The sequence below is a fragment of the Saccopteryx leptura genome, chromosome 11 (genome assembly GCF_036850995.1).
Source record: "Saccopteryx leptura isolate mSacLep1 chromosome 11, mSacLep1_pri_phased_curated, whole genome shotgun sequence".
Classification (NCBI taxonomy): domain Eukaryota; kingdom Metazoa; phylum Chordata; class Mammalia; order Chiroptera; family Emballonuridae; genus Saccopteryx; species Saccopteryx leptura.
This window is the reverse complement of record NC_089513.1, coordinates 14,335,703-14,352,411: the sequence shown is the minus strand read 5'-3', so window position 1 is coordinate 14,352,411 and position 16,709 is coordinate 14,335,703. Positions and strand designations below refer to the sequence as shown.

The 16,709-nt window shown below is 51.4% G+C and overlaps 1 protein-coding gene across 1 annotated transcript in view; it reads left to right on the top strand.

The window, feature by feature from the left end:
* Positions 1 to 748: 748 nt before the first annotated feature.
* The window catches only part of ONECUT2 (one cut homeobox 2), a 55,920-nt gene continuing 39,959 nt past the window's right edge, over positions 749 to 16,709 (top strand). The window contains exon 1 of the mRNA XM_066353558.1: positions 749 to 2,054. Within this exon, the coding sequence (XP_066209655.1) occupies positions 830 to 2,054 (1,225 nt within the window). The 5' untranslated portion in view covers positions 749 to 829. The remainder of the gene's footprint in view (positions 2,055 to 16,709) is intronic.

Below are 16,709 nucleotides of genomic sequence, written 5' to 3'. Positions count from 1 at the left end.
TTTAAACGGCTAACAACTACTAGTTCCCAGCTAGGGACGCTTGGGAAGTGGCTTGCCAGGAGATGTGTGTTTGTTTTTACACCGGTTTGTAGCGGAATCTTTTCCTCTCAGCTTCCAAGCTTCGAGAAAAGCTTTAGGGTGAGGCGAAGGGGCTGAAGCAATGCCCTTTTCCCCCAGATCGCAGCTGCTTCGGAGGGATACAGCACGGCATCTTTAACGCAATTTCTGTCCCCCACTCGCACTCTCGCCTCCTTCCCTCCCTCTCTCTACCCCTTTTTCCTCTCCCTCCCTCTCCTTGACGTTTCATTCTAGTGGCAGAAGAGGAAAAAGGCACAGAGCCGTCAGCCAAACATGAAACGCGCTGCCCCGCCCCCTCCTAGGCCATTGGTAGGTGTGCGCAGGAGGCCCGCCCTCCGAGCCAGCCGTGACCTCGGAATGGCTGTTCGCGGCGCTTATCGGGCGCTGCCCCGCCCCGGGCCCGGGAGGGTAGGTTGGCTGCCCGGGCCAGCGGCAGAACCCTTCTGGACAGCTCCCGTTCACCTAAACAGAAGACGTCGGCGCCGAAGCGGGCTGGGACATGGCTAGGCAGCGCGCCGGCCCGAGCGGTGGGGCTCGGTGATCCCTCCCTCCCTCCCCGCCCCCTCTCCTCTCCCTCACGCCCGCCCCGCCGCCCCCGCCCCCACCCCGGGCGCGCCCGCCCGCAGCCCCGGGCGCACACCGCACGCACGGCCCCTTCCACACACTCAAGCACTCCCGCGGCCGAGCTCCGCCACGCGCGCCTTGCCAGCCTGCCGGCCGCCCCCGTCGCCCCCGTGCCCCGATGGACTGAATGAAGGCTGCCTACACCGCCTATCGATGCCTCACCAAAGAACTAGAAGGCTGCGCCATGAACCCGGAGCTGACAATGGAAAGTCTGGGCACTTTACACGGGCCGGCCGGCGGCGGCAGCGGCGGGGGCGGCGGCGGGGGCGGCGGGGGCGGCGGCGGGGGCCCCGGCCATGAGCCAGAGCTGCTGGCCAGCCCCAGCCCCCACCACGCTGGCCGCGGCGCCGCTGGCTCACTGCGGGGCCCGCCGCCGCCCGCGGCTCACCAGGAGCTGGGCACGGCGGCAGCGGCGGCCGCGGCGGCGTCGCGCTCGGCCATGGTCACGAGCATGGCCTCGATCCTGGACGGCGGCGACTACCGGCCCGAGCTCTCCATCCCGCTGCATCACGCTATGAGCATGTCCTGCGACTCGTCCCCGCCCGGGATGGGCATGAGCAACACCTACACCACGTTGACGCCGCTCCAGCCGCTGCCGCCCATCTCCACCGTGTCGGACAAGTTCCACCACCCGCACCCGCACCACCACCCGCACCACCACCACCACCACCACCACCAGCGCCTGTCGGGCAACGTCAGCGGCAGCTTCACCCTCATGCGCGATGAGCGCGGGCTCCCGGCCATGAACAACCTGTACAGCCCCTACAAGGAGATGCCCGGCATGAGCCAGAGCCTGTCCCCGCTGGCCGCCACGCCGCTGGGCAACGGGCTGGGCGGCCTCCACAACGCGCAGCAGAGCCTGCCCAACTACGGGCCGCCGGGCCACGACAAGATGCTCAGCCCCAACTTCGACACGCACCACACCGCCATGCTGACGCGCGGGGAGCAGCACCTGTCCCGGGGCTTGGGCACGCCGCCCGCAGCCATGATGTCGCACCTCAACGGTCTGCACCACCCAGGTCACGCACAGTCCCACGGGCCGGTGCTGGCACCCAGTCGCGAGCGCCCGCCCTCGTCTTCGTCGGGCTCGCAGGTGGCCACGTCCGGGCAGCTGGAGGAGATCAACACCAAGGAGGTGGCCCAGCGCATCACCGCCGAGCTGAAGCGCTACAGCATTCCGCAGGCGATCTTCGCGCAGAGGGTGCTGTGCCGGTCTCAGGGGACTCTCTCCGACCTGCTCCGGAACCCCAAGCCGTGGAGTAAACTCAAGTCTGGCAGGGAGACCTTCCGCAGGATGTGGAAGTGGCTGCAGGAGCCGGAGTTCCAGCGCATGTCCGCCTTACGCCTGGCAGGTAAGCCCAGAGGGTCGCCGGCGCCAGGCTGCTCGGGAGAGGAGGGCGCCGGGGTGCTCGGGGCCCAGGTTAACGCGCCTAGCGTTTCTTTCTGTTTCCTCCTGCTCTCCCCTACACACTTCTTATTTCTTCTCGACCTCATGTTTATTCCTCCATTTCCTCTTCTTTCTGTGCGCCTTTTTCCTATCTTCTCTCTTTACTTCTCTTCCTCCTAGCCCACTAGCTTTCATCGATGAACTCTCTCTCACACATCCGCCCTCCCCACAATGTGCCAACTTTGTCCTCTATTTCCGAGGCAGAATGGGGTGCTTGGTGTCTGCTAGGAGCCCTCTCTTTCCAGGACCCAGAGAGACCAGGTATAGCCCTTATTCAAAAACCCTGTGCACTTGGACTCTTACTTAGACAATACATTTCCGTTTTCCAGGCTGCCTAGACTCCCGATATGGGGGCAGTTGAGGGGCTTTGCTCTTCAGAAGAGAAGATCTGTCTGTTCTCCTACCCACCATACCAGGCAAACTTATCTGGTCATTGGCAGGAGTCACAACCTTGCCCGCTCCAGGAACGGGTGGCTGGACTATAAAGTGCTTCCTGAGCCCTTCTCTGGCCTTGGTGTTGACACAGGGACTTTGTGACCCAAAGAGCTGACTTGGGGCAGCTCTTGTGTCACTGTCCACAGCCAGGGGAGAGTGCAAGGACGAAGGTTGGGAGTGCCACACATTCACCTCTGGGAGGACGTGGGGAAGAGAAACTAAGAATGGAGAACGCTGTGCCTAGCTTGCCGGCAGCCCTTGCTCCACTCCGGGCGCATTTGCCTTTGCCGAGGTTTGTCTGGGCTCGAAGAAAGGCTAGGCGCTCGCGGGAAGAGGCGCTGAAAAATTAAGATGCAGGTTAGTTAATGCATCTTGGCCACTGGCTACAGGCTCCGCCTTTGCATTAAGCGGACGCTGATTGTGCGGGTAGCGCGGTGGCGGGGAGGGCCGGCGGCCGGCGGGAGGGGAAGAGTTGACGCGCTGGTTACATTGTTCTGAAGCAGGCTTGGCTCTTTGTGCCTCCTCTAGCGGCAGAGCCGCGAGGTACAGCCCTCTATTGTTCTAGGAGCAGAGACACCTCCTGCGTGGGCGGCGGGGTCTGTGAAGAAAAACGCAGCAGTGGCTGCGAGTGGCACACAGTTGCGCGCTTTTGTGCGCACCCAGTGCGCGTGGCGATTGCGCTTTCCCCAGGTTCCAGCCGCTGGCCCAAAGGGGCTAAGTGTCCAGGCACCCCATTGGGGAGGACCCACTGTATCCTACTGCAAACCGGGTTGGGCAGCTTCTCTTGCATTAGGGCGATCTCTCGGGATCGGCGGGCCACCAGGGAGACACGTCCGGGTAGCAGTGATTTACATAGACGAGGATAGTGGGACGCCCGAGGTTTTGAGCCGACAGCACACAACGCGCTTCCGGAGTAGAGAACTTAGGCTTCCTCTCCCGTGCCCGGGGCTTTCCTCGCACCGCTGAGCCTAGCTTATGGGGTGCACTCTACCGACATCTGACAAGGTTGTAGGTGTGACAGGCAGTCTTTTTATCCAGGCTTGGGGAGGGAGTGTTTCCGATCTGACCACCTCAGCCTTTGCCGGCTGTTGGAGGATTCCTACTACCAGTCGCCCTGTAGTGTTGTTGATCTGAGAAGGTAAAGAACCCTAGCTTTACCCCGAAGAGCTTCCTCAAATTGGTGAACTCCAAGTACTTTTTCGCTTGGATTTAGAAATCTACTTTAGTTCTCTCCTTTAGCTTACCCTTCTTCTTGTTGTTGTACATTTTTCTCTGATTTGCTGTTGGTTCCTAGCAAATATTAAGCAGTGAATAGTAGCGGTGAGAAATAAATTAGAGGTTTACTGACAATTCCCAACAGTGTGGTTCCCTTTTGTTTTAGACACTTCTCACCCCACCCGGTGAGTGCAATGTCTAGCACGTGCTGGCTTCCTGAACACAGGCAGGCAGAAGGAACTTGGCAGCTAGTCTTTGGGGGGTACAGTTAAAGGCAGAATGACAGCTATTCTACTCCAGCCCATCTCAGAGCGCTGCCGCCCCCTCACGCCAGCCATGCGAAGGACAGCGGTAAAAAAAATGTTTAAATGTGCCTGTATCTGAAAGTAATGCTTTTCCTGTTAGCCCATCTCAGCTTTTACTATAACCCCAGCACGGCTGGGTTGAAGTTGAAGTGTGGCACTCCCTGGGATCACCGTTCCCACCACACATGGCGTTAGTCGCAGGCCGTCCTGTCCCTCTCGGGGCTTTCTGGAGGAAGAATGCTGAAATGGCCTCTGAGAGAGACTGAGAGCCTCCTTCAGCAAGTGGGAAATTCCTGCTAAGGACCCTGCTTTGCTCAAGCATTCAAATGTGTGTCTGTTTTATTACCCCAAGTTGAAAAGGGACAAGAGCTTTAGCCTTTTTATCTGGCCATTTTATCAGCAACTACAAGCGTGTTGAGTGTTATTATTACATAGAAGGCTTTTCAGTTTGGGGTCAGTGGATCAGTCTCTTCAGACTCTGACGCAGAAGCTGGGATAGGTAAGTAGATATTATGTACTCAGGAGCGCTAGGGGACAGGAGCAAATGGAGAAGAAAAGCGGTGGCCTTCCTCGCCAGGAGTATCGATCCATTGATTGTTAGGAATCCCCATCGGGATGTTGCTGAGGACCCACAGCCTTAGGCTCAGGCTCCAGGGGTTAAACAATCCTAGTAGCTCCACGGGGCTGCTGGGCCTATCTCCCAGTCCCTAGCCTCGAGGAAGTGGTGCCCCCCAAAACCAGGCCCAGGCCTCTTTTTTTCTTTTCTTCTCTCTCTCTCTCTTATTCTTTTTTCCTTTCTTTCTCCTTTTGGTTTTCCTTTCTCTTTCTCATTTTGAGTCCCTCTGGGTCTTGCCAAAGGCCCAAGCCAGCAGGGATTTGAGGGCTCTCAGGATTAGAATGTCTGACCTGGGCCATCACCTGCAGGCCTCACCCTTAGGTGAAGTACACACTGTCACAACAGAACCAGGTCCTTCCTCTCCCCCCTGCCCACCTCCTTGGTGTTTCCCCAGCCCAGGTAGCATTTGAAGGTAGAAGGGAGAAGATGTCGGGAAACTCAGTTTGCCCAGCCTCGGTTTGAGGCAGCAAGTGTTTTTATAACTGCGCTCAGACGGGTCTCTTCAGCGGTTTCCCAAGTCTGGCTCCCGCAGGGCAGTTTTTATTAACTGGGCTAGAGGCTGCGAGGACCAACTGCCACGGACTCGAGAACCAACATTCTCCAGGTATGGGCCCAAGAAAAGCCTCTGGAGCAAGCAGAAACACGAACAAAGAGGGAGACAGCCGTGGCAAGAACCTGGCCGGGCACCCTGAAGAGGAAAATCAGGCCTCAGCGGCAGGCAGCATGGTTTCCTCTGCCGCCAAACCAGAGGCGAGTCCTCAACATCATCACCTGTAACCCGAGCTCCCGGAGTGGTCTGCTGGGAGCCTGCCTTCGTCCCTGCTGGGGACAGACACTGGCCCCCTTCAGGCAGCAACCCCCAGTTGCCAATCTGGGACCACAGCAGACGGCCCTTAACCCACCTGCCAAGATGTCACCAGGGCCACCTGAGTCCCGCAGCCACAGAGCATGGCAGGCCAGTGTTTAGTGGCTCCTGCCTGGAGCGGTGCTGTCTTCGGCTTTGCAGGCAGACGGACACGTCCTAAACCAAGGGGTGAGGGCGGGACATCATTGGCAGACCTTCTCCCCCGGTACCCCCTCCTGCTCTCCAGTGCAACCTCCTACCCCCGAGGCGCCCTGCCCATCTCAGCCCATCTCTGGCTGCAGTTTAGTTCAGGATACTGGCCGTAGAGGCCGCAGGCAACCCACGTCTGTGCGGAACACGCGATATTTTCGCCTGCTGGCTGGTCCGATTAATAATTGAAGAGCTCTCGCTACTGTCCTTGCTTGGTCAAGCCCCGAGTGCCTGGAGAACACCTCCCCAACGCGCATTAGGGTGGGCGGGCGCACCAAGGAGGCAGGACGAGGGAGGGTAGTGAAGCTACTATGCTCGAGAAGTAGCCCAGGCTGCCTGGCGCCCTTGACACGAGAGGCTGCGCATTTATTTTTATTCCAGGCTTTCCACCGTGTGGTTATGTCACTTTCTCAAACAAATGTGTATATGGAGGGAGATCGATGCTGATAATGTTTAGAAGATTAAAAGAGCATTAATGCTGGCAACAATAACGTAAACGTGTGGACCCAGATTTCATTGATCTGGAACCTGATCCGGCGCGTTTCCAGTAAGCCCGACGGCGCGCTCTTCCCAGCAGAGCGCGCTCTCCGGTTCCCCGGCTCCCGGCACTCCCGCCGGGCCGCTTCCCAGCTCCAGGGGGTTTTGGGGGGTGGCCGCAGCTCCTCCCCCGCGTGGCCCCAGCCTGCCCTTTTCTACCTTAGGCTTTCTCTTTGTCACTCTGCTGCCTGTTTACTTCCGCAACCCCGTAGGTGCGCAAACACATCACTTTCAGCGTTCCTGCCGCTGTGGGCTCTGCAAGTGGCTGGGTGGAAAGGCGTTGCGAGGCCCCTGCTGGTGCTCTCCGGCTCTCTCCCATCTTTGGGGAGCTGTCCCCCTGCCACCACCGCCCCCAACCCCCGTCTGCTCGCCCCACATCTGGTCCACCAGGACCCGGGGCAACTTCTTTCCTCCATCAAAACCATCCAAGAAATTCGGTCACCCTCTTGCTATGCGGGAACCACCAAGCCCTACTTTGAAAATGATGTCTCTAAAGCTGCCTGCTAAGCGCGCAGCGTGGATCCCCTCCCGTCCTCGACTGTTCTCATTAAGAGAGAGTTCATTCGCATTAAATGTTCCACCGTGCAGACATTCTGCACAGATATATTATTTGGACAATTAAATGCAGCCCGAGTGACAAAGCCCGGGGCTTCATTCCTCAGAATTGTCTGGCATGCATGCAGCAGACTAACTGAGCCAGCCAGGGAAGAATCTTGTTTCCTACTTGGGCTGGGGCAGGAAGGTATGAAAACTAGACTGGAGGACCCTCCTCCTTCCCCCACCTCCCCTCTCCCCAGCTGAAAGCACCGGGGTCCTCGAGGCTGGTAGGGAGGCTTGCCCTGGGTCACCAGCACTGACTAGAGGGAGAGAACATCTGAGCTCCTCCTCCGTCAGTGCGGGAGACACTCCCTGGCCAACTGGGGCTTCTCCTCCCAGAAGGAACAGTAAGGTGAATTTGGAAAGAAGGAAAGAGGTGAGCGGGTAGTAGGATGAGAGGAGAGCTTAATCTGTTTTTTTCTTTTTCTTTCTTTCTTTTTTTTTTTTGAAATCATAACTCCAATTAGAGAAAGCTAACTAAGCTTTTCCTTCTAGAGAAGGTCTCAGTCTGGAAGGAAAGGAATGGTTTCCTTCCTTCTCCAGGAGTGAGATGAGAAAAAGAAGGAAGGAAGGGTGTGTGTGTATCTTGCATTGTTCTGCTTTGAAGTGTAGCAAAGGGTCAGGGTTGGTTGGTTTGTGTCCTCCCCAGATGGGGATCATCTTCCCACCAGTAATATTTGCTAAAGAACGGAGCTTTGATATAGCTCCTTGATAACTAGTCAGAATGTGCCCTTACCCCCACCCCTGAAACCTACAGTGAACTAGGTAGGTCAGATAGTCAGTGGTCAGATAGGAAACTAAGGGTGGGTGGTTTCCTTCCGGTTAGGAAGACAACTGGCCCCTCCCCACATGCCCCGCCCACATAAAGGGCCTCCACATTCTCCTCCAAGGGCAGAATGGCATTTTGTAGAGTAGGTAGGTTTAGACTCATCCCCATCCCATCCCCACCATAAAATCTCCAAACAGTGAACAGTGTGAGAACCTTGGGGAATGGTGAGGGTGAGACGGGGAAAACTGATCTGCCCAGATTCTCGTGTCTGCGGGAGGAGAGCTGCCCCATTCCCCTCTTGAGCCAGAGGCAGCAGGACCCCTGGCGGTCGGCTTACCTTCCCCAGTTCCCGGCCTGAGCCCTGAGAGATTGAGAGCCAGCAAGAGAACTTGCTGTCTTCAACCCAAAACTTTATTTTAGGGTAACCTGTTGGTTATCTAGCAGTTAGAATCTTTTTCTAAAGGAATATTAGAGGAAGGGAGGGTCGAGTTCTCAGGATGAGAGTTCTGGACCCTTCCATGGTATGTCTGGTGATGGGTTGGCAGACACTATCTTCATGAAAACTGGTATCCTGTAGGAGGAATCCCTGGAGGGATGAAATCCTCAGAGGAGAAGCAGAAAGATTTCGTTTCTGGGTCCCTGCCAAAGGAAGGGAACTGAGGAGGGAATTCAATGGAAATAATTGCCTGGGGAAAGGGCCCTGGGGAAAGGGTAGACACTGAGCCACCCTGGACATTGGGCTTCATCTAAGACCCTCTGGGCTACACTTACCCCTGACTACTCAGAGGCCCTTTTTCTCTCCTGACCTGGAGAAAGTCGTTTCATCCCGGGGGACACTTTTCTCTGAGGCCAGAGACCGTGTTGAGGAAGCCCGGGGGGCCATTGGTGCTGTAAGGTGCAGAGACTGATCCAGCCAGGCTGGGGGCCCAGCGGCACCCTTCATCACCCAGTCCGCCCCCCTCACCGTGTCAGTGACTTTGGGAAAGGCTTTTTAATTTCCGTGCCTCACTCAGGACAAAGGCTTGGGGAAAACGTGCACAGGGTTTTGGAGGGGCAGGAAGGGAAGAAGGAGGGAGGCTGACTGGGTACCTCGGCCTGACGAGGTGCAGACGGGCAAGGCACAGAGGCAGGCTCCTGCTGTGCCCTAGTCTCACTGGAGGAGCAGCATTCCCAGAAGCTGTGGACATTTCTTATGAAAAACTGTCCCAGAGAGATGGAGCGAAAAATGAAAAAAGAGAAAAAAATCTAATGAACAGCAGTGTAGTGATGGGGTGCTGGAGGAGGATGTGGGGGTAAGTAGTGGTGGAGGAGACGTGATTGGGGTGGTGAACTGAATACAGAGTGCAGATGATGTGTGGGGGAATTGTGCACCTGAAACCTGCCGAATTTTGTTAATCAGTGCCACCCCCACCAATTAAATAAGAAGGAAAAAGAAAGAGATCCTGTCCCTCACAAATTGCCCCGGAGGGAAAGGAGGCTGTGCATTCCACCTTGATGCCTCTCTCGCCATTTAAAGATCCATTACTCTTCAGTAGAAAGCAGACTTTGTTTGGGTTGGAAGCACACCTCCAACGTAATTTAATCAGCATTGGACTTTGGCTCGTGTAATCAAATATACATATACTTTCTCCTGCAGGAAGAAAAATAATTTCTCTGTAACTGGTATTGACTTGAAGTCATGTAATCTCTGGAAAGCATCACATTTTTAAAGGGAAAGGTAAAATTAAGGGGAAAAAGAATCCACAGATTTAGTGGTTTGCCTTGTCATTACTAAGAGAGCCAGTTCCCACCTAAGAAAGGGCAGGAAGAGCATTCTAGAGCTCAAATACCGGTGCTGCTTCCATTGTAGAGATTTCATTTCAGCTCCCTCTGTGTACCTGCCTACCAAATTTATTTGGGTAGGAAACAAGGTTGACTAGCTCATCAGATCCCAGGAATTTGGGTTTTATGTTTACATTGGGTGGAGACATCCTTAGAAGAACCCGTTTCATCCATTTTTCTACCCTGTCTGGAGCGGCCATGGGCAGCAGCTGCAGCATCCCAGTGGACAGCAAGGCCCTTCACTAAGGGTGATTGGTAACCATTGCCAGCTCACTCCCCCGGCAGCCCCAGGGTTTAGCGGGTAGAGCTCTGCCCTAGAGCACTCCTCTAGAGCAAGCTTGGACTCCCCACCCCCAGGGCGAGGCTCTGGGCTTTACCCAAGTTGAGTCTGTTAGGGAATCTGTTGTAAACACAGATCCATTGATTTGCATTTGTCAGAGAGTAAAGTTAAACCAGTGAAAAGAGAAGCCCTTACCCTTTTATGCAGGGCCAGGGAAACCTTTCATATTGATCCTATTGATCCAACCTTTCCCTTTAAGGAAACCACATAGTTAAAGACCCTCGTTCAATAGATTTACCCTTCGCGCTTGTGATATTCCTTTAAGTGTTCTCATCTAGGATAGCTGGGCGTTAAGCCCACACTCCAAAGCCAACAAAAATGAAAAGAGGGTAGGAGGGGAGGGGTCAGGAGGGAGAATTGTGGGAAGTAAAATGGAATCAAACTGAAATATGTAATGATTTGATTGGGGGTGTTTTTCTCATTCTTCTGAGAGGACATGCAGGGGTAAGGATAAAATGGTTGCATTTAGCATCTCTTTTTTTCCCCCCACCAAAGAAAACCTGTTTATATGCTAGAGTAGCAATGTCTCAGGAACATCATTTTCTACTGTAAAATTATTTCAATCAGTCCACTAGCTTGGTTCATTTAAGCTGGTTCATTTCAAAGCAGTAATACTTCCACAAAAATTATTTTGGTTCATTTGTAGCAAATCAGGAATAGAATTGTCCTCAGAAAATGCAATATTTGGGGCTCTGTATGTGGGCATGCCCACTGAGAAGGGGCTTGGAGTTGTGTGTTCTGTTGGAAGTGGGTAGATACTAGGCCCAGAGTAAGGTACAACTTACAGAGCAGCGTGGATGGAATAGCAACTGCTAAATATTGCTCAGTATCACTCATGTTTGCAGTATAAAAATGAAAGTTTCCTCTGTTACCAGAACTGTTGGCATGATTCATTTTATTTCTTCCCTGACCGTTTGGTTCTGTAAATAGCAGCCATTTGTGATTTTTTTTCCAACACAGTACATGGGCTGTTCCTAATTGGCTAGCTCTTGGGTTGTGTTCAGACATTCATGTTTGTTTTGTGTGATTGAAAAATATTAATGATTTCTTAGGTGAGCTAATGTATTTATCTGTTGAGTGAGTTCAAAGGGCAGAGTTCAGCTTTGGTTCAGGAAGCAGTGAGCTCTCCAAGCTGTGTTGAACTAGGACCAGTCCCTTAAAATATCACATTCAGCAAATATACAATTTCAGTGTCCTCATCCTGGAGTTTGATGTGAGAGGCACAGATCAACTTGGATTGCCTGTTTAAAACCCCAAAGCAAAGCACAGCAACTGCAACAAAACCCTTGAGTCCCCCTCAGGGAAGAAGAGTTTCCTCATTGGCTAATTGTTTTATTGGTAGCACTGACCCGAAGAGCAGCTGCAAGGGCCTGGATGAAGCCTGAGCCCTCAGAATAATGTGCTCCATTAGAACAAGGCAAGGCATTTTTTGTTTACTCAATTGGATCGCCCTGCAAAGTGCCATTAACCCCAGCCCAACCACGCCAGTGCTGGAAAGCCAAAGGTCACCCCAGTCAGGCTGTAGGCACAGCTAGCTCTGCCCCATAGCAGGGACGGAGCATCCTGCTGGCACTGCCCTCCCCAGACTTGACCCACCAGGGAGGGCCCCTCTGGGCTTTGACCAAAGCAAGAAATTGCACAATTTGTTTACATTTCCCAATTGCTGAATCATGTTATTGATGATTAAACAGTTTTGATCTGAGCACCATCAATCACACACACACACACACACACACACACACACACACACACACACACACACACACAAAATCCTCCTACTGACCCTCTCTTTTCTATTTATGTTCTCCTCATCCCTGTGCATTACAGTAAACAGAATTGTGCAAACGGTGCTTTTTAGCAGGAATATAGTCTGAGTAAGTGCTTGGATCAAGAGGAAGACAGACCTCCAAACAGGGCTGGGGGGTTGTTTAGCAGAAAGGTTTGAGGTGGAGCCAGCAAGCGTTCCAGGCTTCCACGGAGAGCACCTTGGGCTAGAGTGCCACCTGCTGGGAGTCTCGCTGCAGTGACCTTGCGCCTCCCACAGGCCCAGGCCCCTTCCTTCACTTTGTTCCTAGATCTGGGTCCCCGCTCCTCGTCCTCTTCTTGACCACTGCCTGTATTTTCCTAGACATTTCTTCAGGGACTTATTCCTGGCCCTTTGGGACTCTAATAACCTCTGCCTCGTCTCATTCATTGCTGAGGAGAAATCAGCGGTTCACGGTGGGCGAGGAGGTAATAGTCTCCTGCTTGGATGCAAAGTGCTTGGGAAAGGAGGGGCAGAGAAAGCAAAAATGTCTGTGGGAGAGGAGAGGAATGGTTGCGTGTGTAAGAGAAATGGTTCAGTTGGTGCGAGTGGGGGCCGTGCCAACTGGAAGATGCTCTGCGAAGGTAAAATCTTGTCCAGAGGTGGGGGGCGGGGAGGACATCCGGAAAGAGAGATGCCAAAGCAGCGAGGCAGGGGTGGGCTCTGTGAAACGCTCTGGCAAGAGAAAAAGTGAACCAGCCATTTTGCAGTTGCAAAGAAGTTAGCCAACGAACTAGACTTGGAGCCAGAGTGGGGAGCTGGCTGCAGTTCCATGGGCGGCAGCCGTTTCCAGACTCGCCTCGCATGGATCCGAGCCCAGGGCCCCTGGTCTCGGAGCGCCTTGTGGGTAGGTTGCCGCTTCCACGCCTGGGCGCGGGCTTCAGCACCACGAACAGCGCCACGGGGGGCGCCCAGAGCCACGCGCCCGAACCAGCGCTGTCTGAGTGAGTTTCTCTCCCTACCCCAGAGAAGGCGGAGGGGCCGCCCCTCTGTGGGTTTCAATCCCCGCAGGACCCCAATCAAGAGCTCCCGCTTTGGAGATCTCAGCGCGTCCAGGACAGAACAGGGCCTTGGGTTTTCCTCGCGCACCCCGTGGCTTCTCTGTAGGAGATCAGCGATAACAAAGGGAGAGGAGGAGATGATGAAGACAGGACAAAAGATGCTAAAGGACGCTTTCCTTGCAAAGAGGAAGAACATTACCTCTGCAGCGGGGTGGGAGGGGCTTGAACTATTTTTCACTGTGTCCGCCTTCTGCAGGCACTGATGACTGCCACTCTCAACACGACATTTCAGATTTAGAATTTCCTCTCAAGGTTTGCAGTCTGATTGCCCCGCACACAGGTGTACACAAGTGGGTGCTTTCTCCCCCACCCCACCCCGGCCTCCATGCTTCTGATTTTTAAAAACATGGCTTCCATTATATTAAACAATACTCTCACTTTGTATCAGCAGAATGCTGCAGGGAGAGCCAGCTATGGGGACATCACCACCCCCAATAAATCGAGAAACTGGGTTTGATTTATTAAGAGTCATCCTGATGGGGTTCTCTTCAAGAAAGTAACTGTCCATGGCTTGTTTGAGTCAATGGTTGTCGCTTTCCCCAGGCCACACAGTGGGGTCCTATGGCCCTGGCCATGGTGAGGGTTGACATTAGGCACTGACCCCTGACTCTGGCTGCTTGGCTTAGTGTTTTTATTCCAGAGAAAAGAGGTATGTGGGTCCTTTTGGCCTATGATTGGGCACAACCTACATCTTTTCGGGTTTCTAGTAAAATGGCTCCTGCTTTCCTGAAGAGAATTAAAATGTAAAACTCTTGCTTTGTTTCAAGAAATTTTATGCTTCAAACAGAATTTATTGCTAAAGGGAAGTGGAGTATAGGAACAGACAAGTGTGTCCCTTTTAAAAGAAAGTCAAGGGCATGATAAATGAGATTTTCTTACCTGTGACAATTCATCTTTAAATTCCAAGTGGCTCATGGATGAAAGGAAGAAAAAATCCAGCCCAAACAAAACTAATCTGGTAAAGCATTGATTCTCAGTGTTGAAAAAGTAATCTTCTGTGTTTAAATATGTAACATTTTTGCTCTAAAAGTGAACAGGAACATTTTGCAGGGACACATTTGCATCAGATCTAAGAATTGATTTTAGATCTATTTGATAGACACTGACAAAAGCAGATTCTTCAAGCTCTGTGATCTTTGGATTTGCAAACATGTATTTCTTAATAATTGTTGAGTTACACTATCAAAATCTTTTTCCAGTAGAACTGGATTTGAGAGAGGAAGCAAAGTCCTTTTTTTAAAGCCTGTTTTATATGCATCTTATTAAAAAAATAAGGCAATCCATAGACACAGACAACTAAATCTGACCACATTGCACCCATATTTAAAATTCTTGGTTAGTTCCCTGTGTCCACTGGCAGAAGGTCCAGGTCCCTCAGTAAAGCCGACCAGCCCTGTGTGGACTGACTTCTTATCTCCAGCCTCCTCTCACATCACTCTGCCCATTCTCTCTGTGCTCCCAAGTCCTCCCCTCCAACTCCCCAAACACAGCAGGCCAGTCCTTTGGCCTAGAACGCTTTTTCCCACATTCAACTACCTTGAAGTCTTCTCTGGTCTCTTAAGTTGGGATCCCATTGCGTGTAGAACATAAATATCACCTGCTGAATTGTCAGTGTTCCTTTCCCCCTCCACTAGAATGTAAGCTCAAGGAGAGCAGACACTGCACGCATACAGTAGACAGCCAAAAAATATCTGTGAGTAAATGAATACTTTTAGATAACACGATTTCTGCCCATTGTGCCCCCCAAGTTAGTAGATGGCATTTGAAAACACATCATTCATGTTGGTGCATCATTTTGGAGCAGTATTTCTTATTTCATGATATCAAGTTCTCATCAATGTCATTTTACTTCTAAGCTACAATACTACAGGTGTGTGTATTTAAAGGGAATAGTGAAGTGGAGTTAAGTCTTACCCAAAGCTTCAGATGATGACCAATGGAGCAAGGGATATGGCCACTAGACACTAGAACCGGACCCGTTTCACCTGCTGACTCTTGTGCCCCAAGCTAACCTACTCGAATCAGGTAGCTGTCCTTACTCTTCTGCTCATACATGGTCCTCTCTGCCCTGTCCATGTCTTTGCATGCTGTCTCTCCTACTGGAATGCCTTACCACATCTGTCTCTCTAGCTGTCCTTACTCCTCTGCTCATACATGGTCCTCTCTGCCCTGTCCGTGTCTTTGCATGCTGTCTCTCCTACTGGAATGCTTTACCACATCTGTCTCTCTAGCTGTCCTTACTCCTCTGCTCATACATGGTCCTCTCTGCCCTGTCCATGTCTTTGCATGCTGTTTCTCCTACTGGAATGCCTCACCACATCTGTCTCTCTCTAGGTCCTTTGCATGCTGTTTCTCCCACTGGAATGCCTCACCACATCTGTCTCTCTCTAGGTCCTTTGCATGCTGTTTCTCCCACTGGAATGCCTCACCACATCTGTCTCTCTAGGTCGTTTCCTTCTGGACACCTCAAACCCTCCTTCTCTGAAATCTTCCAGCTGACTCGAGCTCACTGTTTTCTCTCCCTTTCCTAAACTCTGGTTGCATCATCTGTTCCAAAATACATAGCTGCTTCTTAGCTGTGGTCTTACTCCACTCTCTATGTCCTGTGTCTCCCTTTCCTGTGGCTCTTTCCTTGTGCCTCCCACATCTGCTGGTCCATGGCTGACCCCATCGTAGGTGTTTCTTTTTAAGATTTTATTTATTTATTTTAGAGAGAGGAGAGAGACAGAGAGAGAAGGGGGGAGGAGCATGAAGCATCAACTCCCATATGTGCCTTGACCAGGTAAACCTGGGGTTTTGAACCGATGGCCTCAGTGTTCCAGGTCAATGCTTTATCCACTGCACCACTACAGGTCAGGCATAGACATCTTTTATAGCGAGTCATTAGATGTTCTCCTGCCTATTTTTATAGAATCTACTAATTTCAGTCTCACTCTGGGGGGATGGGTTGTATATGTGTACTTATGTCTGGCATTCTTTTCTAGCCTCTCCTTTTTGAAAAGGGATAGTCTTTCCTATAAATGTTTTTGTTCATTGGCAGAAACATTTTTGCTTACATAATATAAACCAAAAATGGATTCCTGTGCTAATCAGAAATGAGACATACACTTAATATGGATAAGATAGTGTTCACGGGCGCTTGGTTAATGACAAAGTTTGTCTGCTTCCACCCAAAGTCAACAATGTTACCCACTTTAGAACAGTTGAGCCTTCAAACACATTAGCAAATCAGAAGGACTAATTTCCCCTTTTAAGTGATTTTAATTATCAGTTAAGTAAATTTGCATGTAAATGGTCCTTACTTGATATATGGCAAATTCTTAGATTGTCGTTTACTTAAATTTACCTGTAAAGAAAAAAACTAGAGGTCAACACCTTATATTGATTGATATATGTATTTATTCTCTTCCTTTCTCATTTCTTTATCTTTTGGCAAATGAGTACATAAACAAAGTTACTTGAGATTCTTGAGACCCAATAGTTCAAAATATTTCAGGGATGTGAGACAGTTTTGCATACACAGTACTGAATTAAGTAGTTAACAATAGAAAAAATTAAATAGCTTTTTTTCACCTTTGATGTTACTGGGTTTTTAAGATTTGAGTGGGGTAGCCTGACTGATTGGGGCACAGTGGAGAGAGATTGACCTGGAACACTGAGGCCCCAGGTTTGAAACCCCATGTCTCCAGTTTGAGGGTAGGTTCCAGCTTGAGTGTGGAATCATTGACCTCTCAGGGACAGTGCTTGAGCACAAGGTCGCTGGCTTGAGTAAGAGGTCACTCACTGACTTGGCTTGAGCCACCTTGTCAAAGCACATATTAGAAGCAGTCAATGAACAACTAAAGTGAAGCAAATATGAGTTGATGCTTCTTCCTCCCCTCAAAATTAATTAAAAATAAAAAGTAAATTACAAAAAAAAATTTAAGTGTATAAAATCCTCATTTACATTCACAATACCCGTATAGGATTGAGTGAGAACAGATTTTATTATCTCAACTTTAAAAAA